The sequence below is a fragment of the Dryobates pubescens genome, chromosome 2 (genome assembly GCF_014839835.1).
Source record: "Dryobates pubescens isolate bDryPub1 chromosome 2, bDryPub1.pri, whole genome shotgun sequence".
Lineage (NCBI taxonomy): Eukaryota > Metazoa > Chordata > Aves > Piciformes > Picidae > Dryobates > Dryobates pubescens.
In genome coordinates, this window is record NC_071613.1 from 7,077,393 (window position 1) to 7,100,112 (window position 22,720).

The 22,720-nt window shown below is 47.3% G+C and overlaps 1 protein-coding gene across 1 annotated transcript in view; it reads left to right on the plus strand.

The window, feature by feature from the left end:
* Nucleotides 1-22,720, plus strand: part of COL19A1 (collagen type XIX alpha 1 chain) — a 221,109-nt gene that overhangs the window by 152,385 nt on the left and 46,004 nt on the right. Inside the window, exons 19-24 of the mRNA XM_054169651.1 lie at nt 10,288-10,341; nt 14,938-15,000; nt 16,808-16,852; nt 18,023-18,058; nt 20,540-20,575; nt 20,678-20,731. Coding sequence (XP_054025626.1) covers nt 10,288-10,341; nt 14,938-15,000; nt 16,808-16,852; nt 18,023-18,058; nt 20,540-20,575; nt 20,678-20,731 — 288 coding nt within the window. The remainder of the gene's footprint in view (nt 1-10,287; nt 10,342-14,937; nt 15,001-16,807; nt 16,853-18,022; nt 18,059-20,539; nt 20,576-20,677; nt 20,732-22,720) is intronic.

Sequence of the window (22,720 nt, forward strand, 5' to 3'; positions counted from 1 at the left end):
GTACCTTTAATATCCAACAAGGTACCTTAATATCCAACAAGGTACCTTTAATATCCAACAAGATACCTTAATATCCAACAAGGCACCTTAATATCTAACAAGGTACCTTTAATATCCAACAAGGTACCTTAATATCCAACAAGGTACCTTTAATATCCAACAAGGTACCTTAATATCCAACAAGGTACCTTAATATCTAACAAGGTACCTTTAATATCCAACAAGGTACCTTAATATCCAACAAGGTACCTTTAATATCCAACAAGATACCTTAATATCCAACAAGATACCTTAATATCCAACAAGGCACCTTAATATCTAACAAGGTACCTTTAATATCCAACAAGGTACCTTAATTTCCAACAAGGTACCTTAATATCTAACAAGGTACCTTTAATATCCAACAAGGTACCTTAATATCCAACAAGGTACCTTTAATATCCAACAAGATACCTTAATATCCAACAAGATACCTTAATATCCAACAAGGTACCTTTAATATCCAACAAGGTACCTTTAACATCTAACAAGGTACCTTTAACATCTAACAAGGTACCTTAATATCCAATAAGGTACCTTTGCAAACAGTCCCTCTGCAACCTTCTTGTACCCCCTTCAGGTCCTGGCAGGCTGCTATTAGGTCTCCCTGGAGCCTTCTCTTCTCCAGGCTGAAATGACTTTTAAAAGCAAACAAGCAAACAAAAGCCTCACTAAAACAAACCAAGGAACCCCACATAAAATGCCAAAGCAAACCAAAAAACCCCAACCACAGAACCCAAACAACCAAACTAACAACAAAGAAAGCCCCAAATCAAACAAAACGAAGCAAAATGCACCAAACCAAAATGAAACAGGCCAAAACAAAATGAAAGGAAATAGACCAAACCAAAATGAAGCAAAATGCACTAAACCTAAATGAGACAAAATACACCAAAACAAAATGAAATAGACCAAAACAAAATGGAAGGAAATAGACCAAAACAAGAGGAAACAAAACAGACCAAAACAAAAGGAAACAAAATGCACCAAAACAAAATGAAAGGAAATAGACCAAACCAAAATGAAACAAAACAGACCAAAACAAAAGGAAACAAAATGCTCTAAGCCAAAATGAGGCAAAATACACCAAAACAAAACTGAACAACCCCCAGACACATAAACAAATAAAACCCCAACCAAACAACCAACAACAACAACAAAGAGTCCACACCAAAATAAAACCAAAAACCAAGCAAGCAGCAAACCCAAGAAGCAAACCAAAGCAGAGGTCAGTCTTTGACTTCATCTGCCCAGCATTTTGTGAGCCAGTGAAACACTGTTTCTCCATTGCAGATTTCTGCCATCACAGGTTTGCTGGCAGGTCAGGCTTGTGATAGATGTATGATCCTTGAGAGACATCTCACAAATGCTGAGTGGAAGCTAAAGTGCAGTTTTGAGGCAAATCTCTTGATTTCCTCACAGCATATGTCAGAGTGACAGCATCCACTTCAATCAGCAGCAAAACTTTTGTTGTTTATCCATAGGAGGTAGAGAAAAGTGAGGGGAGGAAGGGGGAAAGTTGAGGGAAGTGAAGAGGGGAAAGGGAAAGAGGTCTACACTGCAAGGGTCAGCAAGGAATAGGAGAGGAGAGGATAGGAGGGGATGGGATGGGATGGGATGGGATGGGATGGGATGGGATGGAATGGAATGGAATGGAATGGAATGGAATGGAATGGAATGGAATGGAATGGAATAGAATAGAATAGAATAGAATAGAATAGAATAGAATAGAACAGAACAGAACAGGTTGGAAGAGACCTCTGAGATCATCGAGTCCAACCTCTCATCCAACACTAGCTCTGTATGGGGACTGCAGCCTAGTTCTCCACATCAGAAAAGCATTCCTCAAGCAGTCACAGCCTAGATAGTGGTTAAAAGTGTTTGGGTTTGGTCTAACTATCTTGATGCAGTCCTTACTTTAGATACAGCTGCACCAGCATCTTGTACTCCTCTTCCAAGGCTGTGAATCTAACACATAGAAGCAGCATAGTCTGAAAGCAGCAGTGCCAGCTAATGCATGCTGGCAGTGTCCCCACGTTAAAAGTGCTACAGCTTGTGCATAGCAAAAGGACTTTAACAAGATCCATCATTCCTCCTCTCCTTTTCCCAGCTCAGACTATATTAAATGTGATTCCACTTCTTCTCTACTAAGTGGTGGCAGCTCCCTTGTGCACAAGGATTTATCAGGGCAACAAAGCTGGGGAGGGGTCTGGAGAACAGGGCTGGTGAGGAGCAGCTGAGGGAACTGGGGGTGTTTAAGTCTGGAGAAAAAGAGGCTGAAGGGAGACCTTCTGGCTCTCTACAACTGCCTGAACCAGGTGGTGTTGGTCTCTTCTTCTTAGTAATGAGTGATAGAAATAGAAATGGGTAGATTCAAATTAGATGTTAGGAAGAAGTTCTTCCCCATGAGGGTGGTGAGACACTGGCACAGGTTGCCCAGGGAGGTGGTGGAAGCCTCATCCCTGGAGGTTTCTAAGGCCAGGCTGGATGTGGCTCTGGGCAACCTACTGTAGTGTGAGGTGTCCCTGCCCATGGCAGGGGGGTTGGAACTGGATGATCCTTGAGGTCCCTTCCAACCCTAACAATTCTATGATTCTATGATGAGGGGGAATGGCCTTAAGTTGCAACAGGGGAGTTTTAGGTTGGAGATTGGAAGAAACTTCTTGACTGAAAGGGTTTCCAAACACTGGACCAGGGAGGTGGTTGATTCCCCATCCTCAGAGCTGTTTAAAAGATGCAGAGATGTGGTGCTCAGGGCCATGGCTTAGCACCACCCTTGGCAGAATTAGAGAATGGTTTGGACTCAATGATCTTAAAGGTGGTTTCCAGCCACAACAGTTCCATCATTCTATGACTATTTGGCCTTCACTTTGGCCTTTTCAAAGCGCAACGAGGTGGTTGCACATCCAGGGAAGCTGGGCACACCCAGGGCACACAGTGCTTAACAGATTGACTCCAAGTATTACATTGGAACTCCTCAGCAAGTGTGGTGTTTGGTGCTGCTTTGGAAGAGCATGAAATTTCCATTTGAGGGAAAAAAAGGGGGATTGTCAAGGTAGCTCAATGCATCCTGCAGGTTTGAAGCTATTCAATTTATCTAATTTACCAGTTGATGCCACAGTGTTAAGTAGTTGATTTATAAATTAGATCAGCCAGATGTGCAGTGATGATTGGGGGGGGGGGGGGGGGGGGAACCAAACCACCATGAGAAGGCAAGTTCTGCCTGCTTGAGAAGAAGTTAGTGAACAGGATACAATCCTCAGGGGATTTGGTGTAAAGGAGGGTCCTAAGGAACTGTGTGCAGGGGAGGGATAGGCTGAGGGAGTTGATGGTGTTCATCCTGGAAAAGAGAAGGCTCTGGGGGAACCATAAATATGCCTTCCAATAGCTGAAGGCATCCTGCAGGAAGGCTGCAGAGACACTTTTCCTGAGGGTGTCTAGAGACAGGACAAGGGGGAATGGTTTCAAGCTGAGGGAGAGCAGGGTTAGACTGGAGCTCAGGAAGAATTTCTTCAGTAGGAGGGTGGTGAGACTCTGGCACAGGCTGCTCAGGGAGGCTGTGGATGCCTCTTGCCTGGGGGTGTTCAAGGCCAAGATGGATGAAGCCTTGAGCATCTGAGTCTAGTTGAGAGGTGTCCCTGCCCATGGTGGGGAGGTTGGAGACGATGATCTCTGAGATCACTTCCAACCTGAGCTGTTCTATGAAACCACTCAGTTAAAGTGATACTCTCATGCAGCTTCTTCCTTTCTTTTCTGTCATTTTTCCCCTTATCTATTCTTTGTGGTGTTTTTTTTTTTCCCTTTGGAGGAAAATCCTGTGCCCACAAAAGAGAAGTTGTTAGTGAGGATTTTTACTGATGGATTACAAAACATACTGGTGAAAGCCTACCCAGATAATGGTCAAGTCACCATCCATGAAGGTGTAGAAGAACTGTGTGGCCATGGCACTTTGGGACATGGTTTAATGGCCATGGTGGTGTTAGGTTGAAGGTTGGACTTAATGATCTTGGACTTGAGACCTTTAATGTCTCTTCCAACCAAAACATTCCTATGGTCTAATGAATAGAGAATGGAATGGCATGGAATGGAATGGAATGGAATGGCATGGAATTAACCAGGTTGGAAAAGACCTTTGAGATCATCGAGTCCAACCTATAACCCAACATCATCTAATCAACTAATCCACAGCACCAAGTACCCCATCCAGAGTTCACCACAGTGTCCAATGTTACTGGAGGAATTTAGGCAGCCTGGCTACCTGAGATCAGGGCACTCAAGGAACCTAGAGAAAGCCCATGGAGCTGCCTGGATTCCAAATGAACTGGAATAATCACAGAACTGTCAGAGCTGGATAGGACCTCAAGGATCATCCAGTACCAACCCCCCTGCCAGGTTGCTCAGAGCCACATGCAGCCTGGCCTTAAAAACTTCCAGGGATGAGGCTTCCACCACCTCCCTGGGCAACCTGGTCCCATTAATTCTGGAGAATTCTAGGAATAATAAATACTAGCATGTAATGCACACTGAAATTTACAGCTCAATGATCTTAGGGGTTTTTCCCAGCTGTAGCAATTCTAGGATTCTGTGCCCTTTTTATTTTCCTTTTTTTTTTGTAAAGTTTATTACAGAAGACAGATCTGAAAAGTGTTCTGCTATTTCCTCCTGGTTCAGAATTCATGGCTTGCATCCTCGCTGTCTGCTGGGTTTGAGTTAGTGCTCTGCTCTTTGAATGAGCTGAGATGCGTGCTCCCTCTTGCCTCGCTCCGGTGAGCAGCAATTTCTGCTGCAAGGAAGGAAGTGCTGAGTAGAACGGCAGCTCCCTCTAGTGCTTTCTCAGCTCATCAGAAGAGCAGATTGAAGCTCCTCTTCAAGATAATGCTCATTTTACTCTCAGAAACGTTCTGAAAACGATGGTTGGGAATCAAAACTTCAGGTGCCCTTCAAATGTAAGCACGAAGTTCTTCACCAGGAGGTCTTCCCCATGAGGGTGGTGAGACACTGGCACAGGTTGCCCAGGGAGGTGGTGGAAGCCTCGTCCCTGGAGGTGTTGAAGGCCAGGCTGGATGTGGCTGTGAGCAACCTGCTGTAGTGTGAGGTGCCCCTGGCCATGGCAGGGGGGTTGGAACTGGCTGATCCTTGAGGTCCCTTCCAACCCTAACAATTCCAGATTCTAAGTCCATTTTCTCCTAAAGCCTTCTGAGAGAGATGATGTCTCTTTCCCATGGATGGCTCTTCACTGCCATGGAAATGCTCATTGTAGGAGACAAAAAGAAGTGCCATGATCCTAGGATGCTGCAAGTAGAGCGTTTTGACCAGGCTGCAGAAGTAAACTGTAGCTTGCTTTCAGCTTTCTTCCATTGTAGCTTCTGATAAAAACTTCTCCAGGACTTAGCAATGCAAGAAGGGGTTCCCAGCAGAGCAGGTTTCATTTTGTCTGTGTATTATGCATGGGCTGCCCAGTTCCCACACTGCTTAAAAGGAGATGTATAGAAGGAGTCTGAACTTAGGATCTGTATGCAGTTGGCTTAAGGATAGACTCCTAGAATCACCCAGGCTGGAAGGGACTTCTAAAGGCCATCTGGTCCAACCCACACACACAGTGAGCAGGAATATCCACAGCTAGACTAAGTTGCTTAGAGCCCTGTCCAGCCTCACCTTCAATATCTTCAGGGAAGGGGCCTCAACTACCTCTCTGGTAACCTGTTCCAGTGCTCAACCAGTCTCATGGTACAGAACTTGCTCCTCCCATCCAATCTAAATCTGCTCTTCACTAGTTTGAAGCTCATCCTGTCACTGCAGGCCTTTGCAAACAGTCTCTCTCCATCCTTCTTGTAGCCCTCTTCAGGTGCTGGAAGGCTGCTCTAAGGTCTCCCTGGAGCCTTCTCCAGGCTGAGCACCCCCAGCTCCCTCAGCCTGGCCTGAAGCAGAGCTGCTCCAACCCCCTGATCATTTTCATGGCCCTCCTCTGGACCTGCTCCATCAGCTCCATGTCCTTCCTGTGTTGAGGGCTCCAGAGCTGGATGCAGCACTCCATGTTAGGTCTCACCAGAGCAGAGTCAAGTGGCAGAATCACCCTTCTCCATCCCTGGCCACGCTGCTTTTGATGCAGCCCAGGCTGCCATTGCCTGGTTTTGTGTAGAGTTTTTTATGTTTGGTTTTCTCTTTGTCCTTCCCAGAAAACAGACAGCTACATGATTTCCAGCACTGTTATGGTCAGCTGGAGGAGGTTTCAGGGGTGGAGGTTTTGTTGCTGTTGGGGGTTTTGTGCTATTTTTGCAAGAGTCAGCAGCTGGACGTTTCTATTTACGTAGGTAGGTGAGAGGATAAAAAGAAAGGAGTTTTAGTGGGGTTTTGTTTTTCCATTAAGATTTAACTTCATGTTTTCTGTCCCAGTTCTCTCTGTCTCTGCTGGAACTGTTATGGCTGGAGGAATTCCATTTCTCTGGAGTTTCCATTTCAGTGAGATAGCAGAGCGTTCTTAAAATAAAAAGAGTGCCAAGCTAGATCTGGGCCCCAGATTTCCACCAGTGCAACCATGTTCTGCAGGGCAAGTCCAAATATGACTTCTGCCCAGTGTTGCTGTTTGTGCTTTGGGTTTTTAGAGGTAGGAAAGGTAGGAGCCTACCTGACTGGGCCAAGTTCCATCTTGTCCAAGAAGCTGTTTGTGGCAGAGACAAGAAAGAAACTGCAGTCAATGGCTCTTGAACATCCTGTTTTCTACCAAGATATCCAAAGTTCTTTTTTGCTTTCAGAACAGACTTATTTGGAACTGATATAGCCCTTGGAGGTCAGCTTTCAGTTCATCACTTCCCTTTGCAAGGGGAGCTTCATACCCAGTTTTGGGCACCTCAGTAGAAGAGAGATATTGAGGTGCTTGAGTGAGTGCAGAGCAGGGAAAGGAAGCTGGGGAAGGGGCTGGGGAACAAATCTGATGAGGAGGGACTGCAGGAGCTGGGGCTGCGTAGCTTGAGGAAGAGGAGGCTAAGAAGAGACCTCCTGGCTCTCTACAACTACCTGAGAGGATGTTGTGGAGAGGCTGGTGCTGGTCTCTTCTCACAAGTAATTAGTGATAGAACAAGAGGCAATGGCCTCAAGCTGCAGCAGGGCAGGTTTCAACTGGACATTAGAAAGAGATTTTTTCCCAGCAAGAGTGGTCAGAGATTGGGATGCGCTGCCCAGGGAGGTGGTGGAGTCACCAACCTTGGATGTGTTTAAAGGTGGTTTGCATGTGGTGCTTGGGGCTATGGTTTAGGGTTGAACCTTGCAGAGCAGGGTTCTGAGTTGGACTTGATCCCAAGAGTCTTTTCCAACCTGAATGATTCTATGACTCCATGATTGTGTTATCTTCACAAGTGTTCTTGCTTGGAAGCATAGAGAATATCCTGCAACAGAATAGAATAAACCAGGTTGGAAGAGACCCTCGAGATCATCGTGTCCAACCTATCATCCAACACCACCTAATCAACTAAACCATGCAACTAAACCATGCAACCAAGCACCCTATCAAGTCCCCTCCTGAACACCTCCAGTGATGGTGACTTCACCACCTCCTCAGGCAGCCCATTCCAATGGGCAATCACTCTCTCTGTGTAAAACTTCCTCCTAACCTCCAGCCTAAACCTCCCCTGGTGCAGCCTGAGACTGTGTCCTCTTGTTCTGGTGCTGCTTGCCTGGGAGAAGAGACCAACATCTGCCTGTCTATAACCTCCCTTCAGGTGGTTGTAGAGAGCAAGAAGGTCTCCTCTGAGCCTCCTCTTCTCCAGGCTAAGCAACCCCAGCTCCCTCAGCCTCTCCTCATAGGGTTTGTGTTCCAAGCCCCTCACCAACTTTGTTGCCCTTCTCTGGACTCGTTCCAGCAAGTCAACATCCTTCCTAAACTGAGGGGCCCAGAACTGGACACAGGACTCGAGGTTCAGCCTACTCCTTGAAGTCTTAAACTCAAACAGGGTTTAATTTTTGTTTGGGTTGCATGTGAGGCAGTGGAGGAGTTCACAGACTGCTTGAATTTCTTCATTTCACTCCATACCCTTTTAGTCTCTTGTTATTCAGTTACGAATGGCAGGGCCACCAAACTAGTTATCTTAAACAGCCAGCAGCTTGCCTTGGAAACCTCATTTCCCCTGCCTCAGGACAGGGTGCCATTCCTCTACCAACATTGTGAAAGTGGATGAATGTTATCACTTAATTGCACTGAACAGAAAATTAAAGCAGAGATAAGTGAAAAGTGTCAGCAGCGTTTCTGGCATCCCTGGACTTCCAGCTGCTGTTTCAGGAGGATATTGGAAATGCTTACAGGGAAGGCAGGAGAGGAGGGCCTGGCAAGGGTTGGTCCTGTTCTGGTTTTCTATGCATTTAAATTATTAAAATCCCTATCAGAAAGTCATTCACTTAATGTATTCTGCTGGGGGAGATGTCAGTCATGCCTCCATCATTCTTCTCATTTGCTCTGGGTACAGTTACACAATATTGCACATCTGCACTGATCAGCTTCACAGGGTTGGGGTTTTTTTTCCCCCCCATTACACTCATCAGCAAAACAGTATTTTACTTTAATGGGCAGACACAGATCTGAAAGAGATGGATGCAGTGATTACACTGAGTCACTGGCTGGGCTGTGTTCCATGGAAGCTGTGTTCCATTAAAGCTGGGGTTACTTAGCCTGGAGAAGAGGAGGCTCAGGGGAGACATTATTGCTCTCTACAACTACCTGAAGGGAGGTTGCAGACAGGTGGAGGTTGATCTCTTCTCCCAGGCAACCAGCACCAGAACAAGAGGACACAGTCTCAAGCTGTGCCAAGGGAGGTTCAGACTGGATGTTAGGAAGAAGTTCTTCATAGAGAGAGTGATTGCCCATTGGAATGTACTGCTTGGGGAGGTGGTGGAGTCACCATCATTGGAGGTGTTTAGGAGGAGACTGGATGGGGTGCTTGGGGCCATGGTTTAGTTGATGAGATGGTGTTGGATGATAGGTTGGACTCGCTCTCAAAGGTCTTTTTCAACCTGGTTTATTCTATTCTATTCTAAAGGCCCTCTGGCTGAGATGCAACCAGTGCAATTGGCTTGTTGCACGTGGTGCTGGGGAGGGCTCTTCCAGCATTCTCATCTTGACACAAATGCAAGCAAACTACCAAAGCTAAAGGAGGAAAAGATCACAGACCACAGGATGTTAGGGGTTAGAAGGGACCTCTGGAGAGTTTCCAGTCCAAGCCCCCTGCCAGAGCAGGACCAATGAATCCAGCACAGGTGGCACAGGAACTCATCCAGAAAGGGCTAGAAAGTCTCCAGAGAAGAGGACTCCACAACCTCTCTGGGCAGCCTGTTCCAGTGCTCTGTGACCCTCACAGTAAAGAAGTTCTTCCTCATGCTGAGGTGGAACTTCCTGTGCTGTAGTTTCCATCCATTGCTCCTTGTTCTATCACAGGGCACAAGTGAGGCTGTCCCTGTCCCTTCCTTCTTGACCCTCAGGTATTGATAGACATTGACCGGATCCCCTCTCAGTCTTCTCCTCTCCATACTAAACAGCCTCAGGGCTCTCAGCCTTTCCTCATCAGGCAGTGCTGCAGTCTCCTCAGCATCCTTGCAGCCCTCCCTTGCACTCTCTCCAGCAGATCCCTGTCCCTCCTGAACAGGGGAGCCCAGAACTGGATGCAATATTCCAGGTGAGGTCTCACCAGAGCAGAGTAGAGGGGGAGAAGAAGCTTCCTGGACCTGCTGGCCACACTCCTCTTAGTGCACCCCAGGATCCCATTAGCCTTCTTGGCCACCAGGGCACATTGCTGACCCATGCAGAACTTCTTGTCCACCAGCTCTCCCAGGTCCTTCTCCTTGGGGTTACTCTCCAGCAGATCACCTCCCAACCTGTGCTGCTGCAGTTTATTACTCCTTCCCAGGTACAGGACTCTGCCCTTACGCTTGCTGAACCTCACTAGCTTCCAAGATGTTACCAACCTCAGTAATTCCCACACTTTGGAGCTCTTTCCTTTTTAAGCAGCTGTGTTTGTACTTCTGCCTTCTCTGTAGGAAAAAAAACAACATCTGAAACCTGTTTGTAATTTTGGAGAACAATCAGGACCTATTTTCATTTCTTTTTCACTCAACTCTACTTTCTGTGTTCTTCCCTCCTCTTGATGACACAATTGGACATGAACAAAGAAAACAAGGAAACCTTTCACATGAGCACAGCTCTTTGAACACAGGTATGTAAAAAGAAGGTAAATTAAATGACATGTTGCCTGTTTTTCCACCTAGGGCCCTTCTGGACTAAAAGGAATTCTGGATTCACTGAACAAGCCTTCTAATGAGGTATGGGCATTTGATGGAGTGCTTGTGTTTACAGCTAAGAAGTATCTAAGGAAGGAATGACCACAGGTTTTATCCCTGCAGCCACATTCCACATTGATCCACAAGACAAAGCCTTCCCTGTCCCCTTTCTGCATCCTGCTACAACCACAACTCACACTCCAGAATACAGAATGTGAAGAAAGAGGCTGAGGGAGCTGGGGGTGTTCAGCCTGGAGAAGAGGAGGCTCAGGGGAGACCTTATTGCTATTTACAACTCCCTGAAGGGAGGTTGTAGCCAGGTGGGGGTTGGTCTCTTCTCCCAGGCAAGCAGCACCAGAACAAGAGGACACAGTCTCAAGCTGTGCCTGGGCAGGTTTGGGCTGAATGCTAGGAAGAAAATCTTCACAGAAAGAGTGATTGGCCATCAGTATATGCTGTCCAGGGATGTGGTAGAGTCACCATCCCTGGAGGCGTTTAAAAACAGCCTGGATGAGGCACTCAGTGTCATGGTTTAGTTGATTAGATGGTGTTGGGTGATTGTTTGGACTGGGTGATCTCAAAGGTCTTTTCCAACCTGGTTAGTTCTGTATTTGTGTATAAAGGATGGGGACTCACTTGTCACAATGTCCCTCTCTCAGTTATTCTTTCTGTAGAGAAGTGTGACTGAGGCTTCCAGACCAGCCTGAACTTTTATTCTGCCCTCTGCATTTACCACCATGAAACAGAGCCACACTGGAGAATATGCAGTTTTGTCCTGTCCTTTGTGGCATTTGTCTTGTGATTCACAAGAAGTGATTCTCCCTTCCCAACCTGCCCCTCTTCCTGAAGGCTTCCTGTTCAGAGCTGATTGATAGGTGAATGCATTTTCCAGATGTGCTTTATGGCTTTTCTTCCTCCTTTCCTTCCTTATTTCTGAAAGGAGACAGTGAGGGGAAAGAAATGCTCTGCAAATGAGGCACAAAAGCAGAGATTTATTGAATGATGAGGGCAGACTCCAGGAGTCTCCTGGTAGAAAACAGTGTAATTAGCATCACATCAGCTGCCTAAACAGCTCCTGCTCCCCCACCACCATTTTTGCACCCATCCTAGAGCCAGGGGCAAGATCCTCACCAGCCAAGATACCACCCAGAGGAGCTCAGCCCCAGTAAGGAGGCCCAACCAGCACCCGTGTAGTTGTAGTGATATTGGAGTAGTCATCAATCATGTTCCTAGCTAGCCGGGGGGCCACCAGGCCCCCCGGCCTTTGTTGTCACCACCACCATCACCCAGTGTGCACCATGGGCACTCACCAGAGATGAGAGGAGGATCCTCAGCCCAGAAGGGCTCAGCTTAGGGCTGCAGCCTTTCCAGGAGGGGATTAAATAGGGGAGTGGGTGGGGAGGGCCAAGCGGCCACACCTGGGGTGGGAGGAGACTCCAACAGAGCCCAGGTGCTCTGGGATTTGAGGGGAAAAGGGAGAAATGGGGTGGGTGAGGGACTTCTAGGGCATCAGGTGATGATTGGACTGGGGTAGAAATGAGTAGATTCAGATTGGATGTTAGGAAGACACTGGCACAGGTTGCCCAGGGAGGTGGTGGAAGCCTCATCCCTGGAGGTTTTGAAGGCCAGGCTGGAGGTGGCTGTGAGCAACCTGCTGTAGTGTGAGGCCTCCCTGCCCATGGCAGAGGGAGTTGGAACTGGCTGATCCTTGAGGTCCCTTCCTACCCTGACAGTTCTCTGATTCTATTTAAGGAGGCTGGAGTACAAGCCTTGCAAAGCATAATTTACTTTATCCATGCCCACAGTGGAAGAGAGCACTATAAATACAACTGCTGATTGCAGCAGCCAGTTGTGCTGAATGGCAAAGCAAGATCAGCAGGCTTGCTTTAATGAGGGTGAGGGCAACCTGCTGAGGAGAAACAGGAGCATTGCTCCTTAATGGGGTGGGAGACAGGGCTGGAGCATTTCTTCCCTCATTGTTTTTTCCATTTCTCCTTCCTGCCTGTTCTTGCATAGGCAGAAAATAGCATGGGCTATTTTTATATTCCTTCTTGTTATGTCTTCTGTGCTTTCAGCTTAAATGAGCTGTGCTCTGTGTGTGCTCAACACACTTATTTTGATCTCTTTGTTAGGACAAGAAACTGGTTCTGCCCCACTCTCTAGGTTACAATACCTCAGTGATTTGTAAATGATGCTTTGTGATTTGTGGTCATACACTCCCCCCAGGGCTCTGTTATCATCCTTTGCCTGGGCTTTCAAAGCCTCTCTTTGTCATCTTTTTGCTGCCTGGTTTTCCATACATAAGATGTAAGGTCATGGAATCATAGACTTGGTTTGCAGACTGGAGAAGAGAAGGCTCCAGGGAGACCTAATAGCAGCCTGCCAGTACCTGAAGGGGCTACAAGAAGACTGCAGAGGGACTGTTTGCAAAGGCCTGCAGGGACAGGATGAGGTCAATGGTTTCAAACTAGTGAAGAGCAGGCTTAAATTGCATATTAGGAACAAGTTCTGTGCCCTGAGAGTGTTTGAGCACTAGAACAGGTTGCCCAGGGAGGTGGTTGAGGCCCCATGCCTGGGGATACTCAAGATGGAGCTTGACAGGGCTCTGGGCAACCTGATCTAGATGAGGATGTTCCTGCTGACTGCAGGGGGGTTAGACTGGATGACATTTAGAGGTCCCTTCCAACCCAGGTGATTCTATGATTCTATGATTGGAAAAGACCTGTAAGACCATTGAGTCCAGCCATTCTCTAACCCTACCAAGGCTGGTGCTAAACCATATCCCTCAGCACCACACCTCTGTCTCTTTGAAACACCTCCAGGGATGGGGATTCAGCCACCTCCCTGGGGAGCCTGTTCCAGGCTTTGCTAAGTGCAGTCAAACCTGCGTCTCTGCAGTCCTTCACTGCAGCTCCCAGTGCCTTGTAGTCCCTCTTGATGTTCTTCAGATTGCTCCAGCTGTGTTGCTGCCCACATGAAACAGCAACAGTGGGTAAGAGCCAGTGAGATGTACAAGTTCAGACACAAGCCCCCAGAAAGCAGCTCATGCCTCTAGCTTGCAGGTCAGGATGGCAAATGGGTGCCCCTCTGTGCCTCCCAGAAGACAGTCACTCACTACTATCCCATGCCACTTTCCCTTTGTGGCTGAAGTAGTGATACAACAGGGAGCTGATCTGCCCATCTTGCTTGGATCTGTGGATCCACCAGACGCAGGCTCCTTGTCCTCCTAGTCTACAGAGCTGTGAATCAGTTCTGTGGGGTCAGCTCAGGCTTTGATGGAGGTTTCTTCCTCCTGCTAGTTCTAGTCCTTCCAATTTGCCATTCCTCACCCTTGCTGGCTTTCCCTGTATCACAGAATCACCAAGGTTGGAAGAGACCTCAAAGATCATCGAGTCCAACCTTTCACCACAGACCTCATAAACCCTGTTGCTGGTTGTGCTGGTGAGGGAGTCTGGGGCCTGGACCTTGGTCCTTAAATCTATGTTTTCTTTGAGGAGCACTGCAAAGAGCCTGTTGATGATATTCATAGATTCATAGAATGGTTTGGGTTGGAAGGAACCTTAAAGATCATCCACTTTCAACCTCCCTACCATGGACAGGGACACCTTCCACTAGCCCAGGCTGCTTTCCAGCAGCTCAGCCCCTAGTGTGCAGAAGGTTGTTCCTCCCCAGGTGCAGGACTCTATGCTTGGCCTTGTTGATCTTCAGCAGGTTCCCCCCTGTCCAACTCTCCAGCCTGTCCAGGTCTCACTGAACAGCAGCACAGCCTGCTGGGGAGTCAGCCACCCCTCCCAGTTTGGTGTCAGCAGCGAGAAGCAATTCATACTGTGGACTGGGTGTGCTGGACAAGGCACTTGCTGGCTATGGCCTCATGTACCCTTCAAATCACAAAATCACACAGAATTGTCAGGGTTGGAAGGGACCTCAAGGATCACCCAGTTCCAAGCCCCCTGGCCATGGGCAGGGACACCTCACACCAGCCCAGGTTGCTCAAGACTTCACCCAACCTGACCTTGAACACCTCCAGGGATGAGGCTTCCATCACCTCCCTGGGCAACCCATTCCAGTATCTCACCACCCTCGCTGGAAAAAATTTCTTCCTAATATTCCTTCATTCCTTCTAATATTCATCCTTGCACCTCACTGCTTGTAGCAGACTTCAATTAGCTCCATTTTACAGCTCCTCTTGCTCAGCAGTAACAAGCTTGTGGCTCTGTTGTAGGAGAGAAGTGATGTTTTGTTTTGCTGTTCTTTTCCTACGTACTTGAGAAACGTGCTGTCATAATGAGCATGAACAAAACCAACCCCAAACCCACAACACATCCTTTGCTTTGGCTTCAGGAGAGAAAAATCACACCTTTGCATTACAATGTTCACCACAGACATTTCCTTTCCCTGCTTTTGTTCAGCTCCTGCTAGTCTGACTGGAGTGTGAGTGCCTGACAAAGGATGTGTCGCTACAATACATCACTTAGATGTACTGCACAGGCATTTAGAATCCCTTTCTGGTAGTAAATTAGGACTTCTGCCTTCACAGGCTGGTAAATCACATGAAATGTTTATGGTAAATAAATTGTTAGTGGAAACAAGTGGTGATGTGCTCTGTTCTCTGATCTGTGTGGTGCTGTTTCTTCCCAGAGCGATCCAAGGCTACTGGGATTACTTGGGACCCCAGGACCTAAAGGCCAGAAGGGAGACATGGTAAGCATTTTGGCTGTCTGACTTGTCCCTGCCACTCTGAGCTCACTGTATTGTATTTGGTTTATCACAGTGGTCTTTGATTTTAGGTATCACTGCCTCTTGGATCTCTGTAGTCCAATAGCCACCTCACGATGCTGTCCTGCAGGTGCAACACATCAGCCTTTCTCCTCTAATACAACATGAGGAGGAACTTCTTCACTGTGAGGGTCCAGAGCACTGGGACAGGCTCCCCAGAGAGGTTGTGGAGTCTGCTTCTCTGGAGAATTTCAAGACCCATCTGGATGTGTTCCTCTGTGACCTGTGCTGGATCCTATGGTCCTGCTCTGGCAGGGGGCTTGGACTTGAAGATCTACAGAGGTCCCTTCCAATATGATGATGATCAGAGGGCTGGAGCACCTCTCCTTTAAGGACAGACTGAGAGAGTTGGGGCTGTTCAGTCTGGAGAAGAGAAGGCTCCGAGGTGACCTAATTGTGGCCTTCCAGTATCTGAAGGGGGCCTACAAGAAGGCTGAGGAGGGACTTCTCAGGATCTCAGGTAGTGATAGGACTAGAGGGAATGGAATGAACCTGGAGGTGGGGAGATTCAGGCTGGATGTGAGGAGGAAGTTCTTCCCCATGAGAGTGGTGAAGCCCTGGAGTAGGTTGCCCAGGGAGGTGGTTGAGGCCCCATTCCTGGAGGTGTTTAAGCCCAGGCTGGATGAGGCTCTGGCCAGCCTGATCTAGTGTGAGGTGTCCCTGCCCATGGCAGGGGGATTGGAACTAGCTGATCCTTGTGGTCCCTTCCAACCCTGACTGATTCTATGATTCTATGAACCCCTGACATCCTGTGATCCCATCATAAACAGAAAGGGAAGATGCAGGAAGCATTATGAATGGTTTCTTTAACACTGTCTGAAGGGGGGGAAAGCTGGTTAGGGGGGGAAAGACTCTTAGAAACATTAAAATTGAACCAATATTTTTAACAGTGAAGTTTCTGAATGTTTGAAGCAATTTCTCTGTAATGCTGGGACTTGCTCTGCAACACATACTTATAGTCAGCCTTCAAAGATTATGTGGAGGTTAAATTCTGAATCCACACCATGTGGCAGCACATACTTTACCTTTTTTTAGAGGCATCAACCCTGTTTAAATAGTTGAGTGGATTTTTAACAAGTGGATCATAGAATCATGGGATTGTCAGGGTTGAAAGGGACCTCAAGGATCAGCCAGTTCCAACTCCCTCTGCCATGGGCAGGGACACCTCACACTACAGCAGGTTGCTCACAGCCACATCCAGCCTGGCCTTCAAAACCTCCAGGGATGAGGCTTCCACCACCTCCCTGGGCAACCTGTGCCAGTGTCTCACCACCCTCATGGGGAACAACTTCTTCCTAACATCCAATCTGAATCTACCCATTACTATTTTTTTCCCATCCCTCCCCCCCAGGTCCTATCCCTCCCTGACACCCTAAAAAGTCCCTCCCCAGCTTTCTTGTAGCCCTCTTCAGATACTGGAAGGCCACAAGAAGGTCTCCTCAGAGCCTTTAAATAGTTGGATCAATTTTTAACCATTGGATGCCTCTTTAAAGTTGATAGAAAAGGGAGAAGTGCTCCTGATAGGTGATAGACTCAGTAACAGCTTTTGTTTGGAAGCCTGCTGATCTGCTACAGAAAACATCAAAGTGGATTTGCAGAGGGTTAAATCCTTTCATTGCAATAAATATTAAGATTTTATTGCCTACACAGACCAAGGCACAGCTGAAGGAGGACTTTATTTGCATGTGTTAGAACAGAGAAGGATTTAAATACCATCTCTTTTGTTTTGAAGGGTGAAAAAGGAGACCTGGGAATCACTGGACTGAAAGGAGAAAAGGTAAATTCCTTACTTCTGTGCTCATCTGTGAGACCAGGAGGTGACTGAAGGTACTGATTCTGAATCAAATCTTGAATAATACACACAGGATCAAGAAAATATTTTGGGGGATGGGAGATGCTGTTGGTCTCTGAGTGTCCTTAGTCATTTCCTCAAGGGCCTCTTTGAGAGGGGCAAGTAAGCAAGTAAGTTTCCCAGTTCCAACAGTTCACCAAGTCCTTAGCTTTAAGCATGTTCAGACTTCATCTCAATGCCACTTTGAAGTTATTTTATGACAAGCAGTGCTCCAGGCTTGGGGCAGTGTGGCTGGAAAGCTGGCTGGCAGAAAGGGACCTGGGGCTTCTAATGGACAAGCAGCTGAGTAGGAGCCAGCAGTGTGCCCAGGTGGCCAAGAAAGCCAAAGGCATCCTGGCAGGGATCAGAAATGCTGTGTCCAGCAGGAGCAGGGAGGGGATTGTCCCCTGGGACTCATCATTGCTGTGATTACACCTCAAATATTGGATTCAGTTTTGGGCACCTCAATACAAGAGAGACATTGAGGTGCTGGAGCGAGTGCAGGGGAGGGCAATGAAGCTGGGGAAGGGGCTGGGGAATGAATCTGATGAAGAGCAACTGAAGGAGCTGGGGATGGTTAGTTTGAAACAGAGGAGGCTGAAGGGGAGACCTCATTGCTGTCTACAACTACCTGAAAGGTGGTTGTGGAGAGGTTGGTGCTGGCCTCTTCTCACATGTAATTAGTGACAGAACAAGAGGGAATGGCCTCAAGTTACAACTGGGTAGGTTTGGACTGGACAGTAGGAAAGAAAATTTCCCAGCAAGAGTGGTCAGGCATTGGAATGGGCTGGGCAGGGAAGTGGTGGAGTAGCCAAGCCTGAGTGTGTTTAAAGGTGGTTTGGACGTGGTGCTTGGGGCTGTGGTTTAGGGGTTAACCTTGTAGAGTAGGATTCTGGGTTGGACTTGGTGATCCTGAGGGTCTTTTCCAACCTGAATGTTTCTGTGATTCTGTCATTTCCTAACAAATCAGATAACATTCATCCTTTTTCAAGTTACAGATATGATCTTCAATATCTGTATGAAAAAACAACAGGATTCAGACCTGTTCTTCAGACCCCTCACCAGCTTCACTGCCCTACTCAAATCTGTGCTAACCTCTTGCTTCTGTTTCCACAGGGAGAGCCTGCTGCAAAAGGGGACAAGGGAGATCCAGTAAGTATGGCCATGATTTGGAGCTCCAGAGGGGAAAAATTTACACTTGATATGATTTTCCATCCTGTTTTCATGCTGTGATACTTTTCTTTGCACACTTTCAGTAGATTCAGTGATTCTGTAGGTTAGGATCTGTATTGTCTCCTTCTCACATGTGCATCAAGCTCATACAGGTTCCCTTGGAGAAGAGAAGACTCCCAGGAGACCTTACTGTGGCCTTCCAGTATCTGAAGGGGGACTACAGGAAAGCTGGGGAGGGATGTTTTAGGGTGTGGGGTAGTGATAGGACTGGGTGGAATGGATCCCAGCTAGAGGAAGGGGAGATTTAGATTAGACATTAGGAAGAAGTTCTTCCCCATGAGGGTGGTGAGACACTGGCACAGGTTGCCCAGGGAGGTGGTGGAAGCCTGAAAGATTTTGAGGCCAGGCTGAATGTGGCTCTGGGTAACCTGATCTAGTGGGAAGTGTCCCTGCCCATGGCAGGGGGGTTGGAACTAGAGGATTCTTGAGGTCCCTTCCAACCCTGATATTTCTGTGAAGAAAAACCAAATAGAGGTTCCCTGTTCTTCAGTTTGAGTAGCTGGTGCAGTCCCTGATGTGATGCTGTTCTTGAAGGTATTTTCATTCATGCAATTCCTTTACACAATTGTTTCTGGGTTGACAGCAGGAGTAGGGAGGTCATTCTGCCCTGGGCTCAGCACTGGTTAGGGAACACCATGAGTTCTGTGTCCAGTTCTGAGCCCCTCAGTTTAGGAAAGATGTTGAGTTGCTGGAAGGTGTCCAGAGAAGGGCCACAAAGCTGGGGAGGGGTCTGGAGCACAGCCCTGTGAGGAGAGGTTGAGGGACCTGGGGTTGCTTAGCCTGGAGAAGAGGAGGCTCAGGAGAGACCTTCTTGCTGTCTGCAACTCCCTGAAGGGAGGTTGTAGCCAGGTGGGGGTTGGTCTCTTCTCCCAGGCAAGCAGCACCAGAACAAGAGGACACAGTCTCAAGCTGTGCCAGGGGAAGTTTAGGCTGGAGGTGAGGAGAAAGTTCTTCACACAGAGAGAGAGATTGGCCATTGGAATGTGCTGCCCAGGGAGGTGGTGGAGTCACCAGCACTTGGAGGTATTTAGGAAGAGACTGGATGGGGTGCTTGGTGCCATGGTTTAGTTGATCAGGTGATGTTGGATGATAGGTTGGACTTGATCTCAAAGGTCTCTTCCAACCTGATCTATTCTATTCTATTCTATTCTATTCTATTCTATTCTATTCTATTCTATTCTATTCTATTCTATTCTATTCTATTCTATTTTGCTTGGTTTGCCAGTTTTGAACGTGGTATTTAACACCAGGCAGCTCCCTTATAGCCCATTTCATGTGTACACAATATTTTTTGTTACTTTGGGATCTTGTCAGAGCACTCTGAGAGTCTGTTTGCATCTCTCGCTTATTTTTTACTTGGCTATTGTCCTCTCTTCTGACATTGGACAAAACCCAGTTATGCTGGGTTTGATACACAAGTGAAGGTTGCTCAGCTACTTGTGATTAAGATTGTATAGGAACCAAAATTAGACATGCTGTAATAATGTGTGGGTTTGGAGATGAATACTGGGACACCAGCAGAGACTTAGGAGTGAAGAATAGGCTTTAGAATCACAGAATCATAGAATCAGAGAATAGTTTGGGTTGGAAGGGACCTCCAAAGCTCATCCAGTCCAAGCCCCCTGCAGTCAGAGGGACGTGCTCCACTAGATCAGAGCTTGCTCAGAGCCTTGTTGAGCCTGATCTTGAGTATCTACAGGGATGGGCCCTCAACCTCCTCCCTGGGCAACCTCTTGTAGTGTTCCAGTACCCTCATGGTGCAGAACTTGTTCCTAACATGCAATCTCAATCTGCTCTGCTCTTATTTCCAACCATTGCCCCTCATCACTGCAGGCCTTTGCAAACAGTCTCTCTCCATCCTTCTTGTAGCCCTCTTCAGGTATTGGAAAGCTGTTCTAAGGTCTCCCTACAGCCTTCTCTTCTCCAGGCTGAACACCCCCCACCTCCCTCAGCCTATCCCATAGGAGAGGTGCTCCAACCCCCTGATGAACTTGATGGCCACTCCATCAGGTCCATGTCTTTCCTTGTGTTGAGGGCTCTAGAGCTGGATGCAGTACTCCTGGTGAGGTCTCACCAGAGCAGAGTGGCAGAATCACCTCCTGATCTTCTGGCCACGCTGCTTTTGATGCACCCTAATGTCCTAAAGAAAAATTGCTTGAAAACAAAGCAGCTCTGAAGCTCTTCAGCTTCTCCGCTTTCAGATCATTTTTCACTCAAACAGCAGGAAAACCTGCAAGCAGAATTAGTCTGAAAGAGCTTGCACAAAGCAGCAGGGACTCTGTGATCTTTCTCAAGGTTTGTAAACTGTATTATAACATTTTTTGGGGGGTAGAAAATGAAGCTCTTGGTTGGTCTTCGTTGAAGCTTTAACTTCTTATGGGTTCTACCTGCTCTTTTCAGGGAGAAACTGGACTGGAGGGATCAAAAGGAGACAAGGTAATTTTTGCCTCTCTCACACACAGTATACACATCACTGGTGGACAGAAATAATGCTGAGAGTAAATCTGTATCTGTATCTTTTTATATTCCTTCAAATAGGGTGAAACAGGAGACCCTGGACCACCTGGTCTTGTTGGGAGTCCAGGATCAATGGTAGGTGGAAGTTAATTTTGTGGTGTTAACAACCATTACATTTTATGCTGCTCTGTAAGAGGGCTCTGAGTGCTGCCAGCTTGTTAGGTAAAATAAAAGGGCAGGGAATGCAAATGATTTATATATATATATATATATATATATAAATGATTATGCCTGGCTCATGGCTATTTTAGTTCATAAAGTTCTTGATGGTCCCAGTGTCCTTTTCACACCCAACAGTAATTTATTTGCATCCTACCATTTTCTGTTCAAGATCTGTGGAAAATTTTCCAGGCATAGCCTGAACCTACCACACTCAGCAAGGAATAGTTCTATGCAAAGCTCTAAAGCTGTTTGGTCACCCAAGAATGTGAGCACCCATTACAAATCCACTGGTGGCTGGGGGTATTTTCTTTATCCATCACTGAGGCAAGGAGTAAGCACTACCAGGACATCAGCAGCTCCTCTATTTAATCCTGTGGGACTGCAGGTAACGTCAGTTGCCTTGCTTGGAACAAACTGAAGCACAAATGTCTTGAGGATCTTTTGTGATGACTCAAATTCTATCAAAGAAAGGTAGAATTGGACACTGGGCAAATGTAGCCTCCACCCAACACCATTCAAAGGCTCACAGATGGCATCAGGTTGGAAGGCACCCTCAAAGATCATCTTGTCCAACACTCCTGCACTGAGCAGGGACACCTCCAACTAGATCAAGCTGACCAGGGCCATATTGAATCTGATCTTGAATGTCTCTATGAATGGGGCCTCAACCACAATGGGGCCTCTGAGCAACCTGTCCCAGTATTTCCCCACTCTCACTGTGCAGAACTTCCTCCTGTTGTCCAACCTGTATCTACCCTGCTCCACTTTCAAACCACTGCCCCTTGTCCTATCACCACACTCATGTTGGATATGATCATACCAAGTTCCTTAGATCGTCTAAAGAAGTCCCAGAGGGGAATAGATGATGTTGTAGGCTTCATGAAATTGTGATTCTGAAAATGATTCTCCCCTCTTAATTCCTCAGACTGCTCCTTGAAGGCTAATGGCCTTCCTTGTAAGGAGCTACTTGAAATAGTTTCTGTTGCTGCAGTGGAAATCTAGGTCACCCTCCAGAAGAATCATAGAGAATCACAGAATTGTCAGGGTTGGAAGGGACCCCAAGGATCAGCCAGTCCCAACCCCCCTGCCATGACCAGGGACACCTCACACTACAGCAGGTTGCTCACAGCCACATCCAGCCTGGCTGCAAAAACCTCCAGGCATGAGGCTTCCACCACCTCCCTGGGCAACCTGTGCCAGTGTCTCACCACCCTCATGGGGAACAACTTCTTCCTAACATCCAATCTGAATCTCCCCATTTCTAGTTTTTCTCCATTCCCCCCAGTCCTATCCCTCCCTGACACCCTCAAAAGTCCCTCCCCAGCTTTCTTGTAGCCCCCTTCAGATACTGGAAGGCCACAAGGTGGTCTCCTTGGAGCCTTCTCTTCTCCAGACTGAATAGCTCATAGGAGCTCATAGAGATCCATCGGATCATTAGGGTGTACCCCAAGTCATCCTCCTACCTCTACATCTCAATCCCTTTTTGCTTTTAGTGCTCTGGAGTCTTTCTGAAGAGATCTATTCCAAAAAGAGAAGGAACACCTAGCACAGAGTCAAAAATTTGCTTCCATATCAGTCCCTTGAGGGAGGAAATCCCAATGTACTCTTTTTGATTTGTCTTTCCTTTTAGGCAGTGCCTCAACACAAGGGGGAACTTCTTTACTCTAAGGGTCAGAGAGCTCTGGAACAGGAGAGAGGTTGTGGAGTCTCCTTCTCTGGAGACTTTCCAGCCCTGCCTGGATGTGTTCCTGTGTAACCTGTGATAGATTGTATGGTCCTGCTCTGGCAGAGGGGTTGAACTCAATGATCTCTTTGGGTCCCTTCCAACCCCTGACATCCTGTGAGCCTGTGTGTTCCTATGATCCTTTGCATTTGCCTCTACTTGCTTTGTGTGCATCTGAA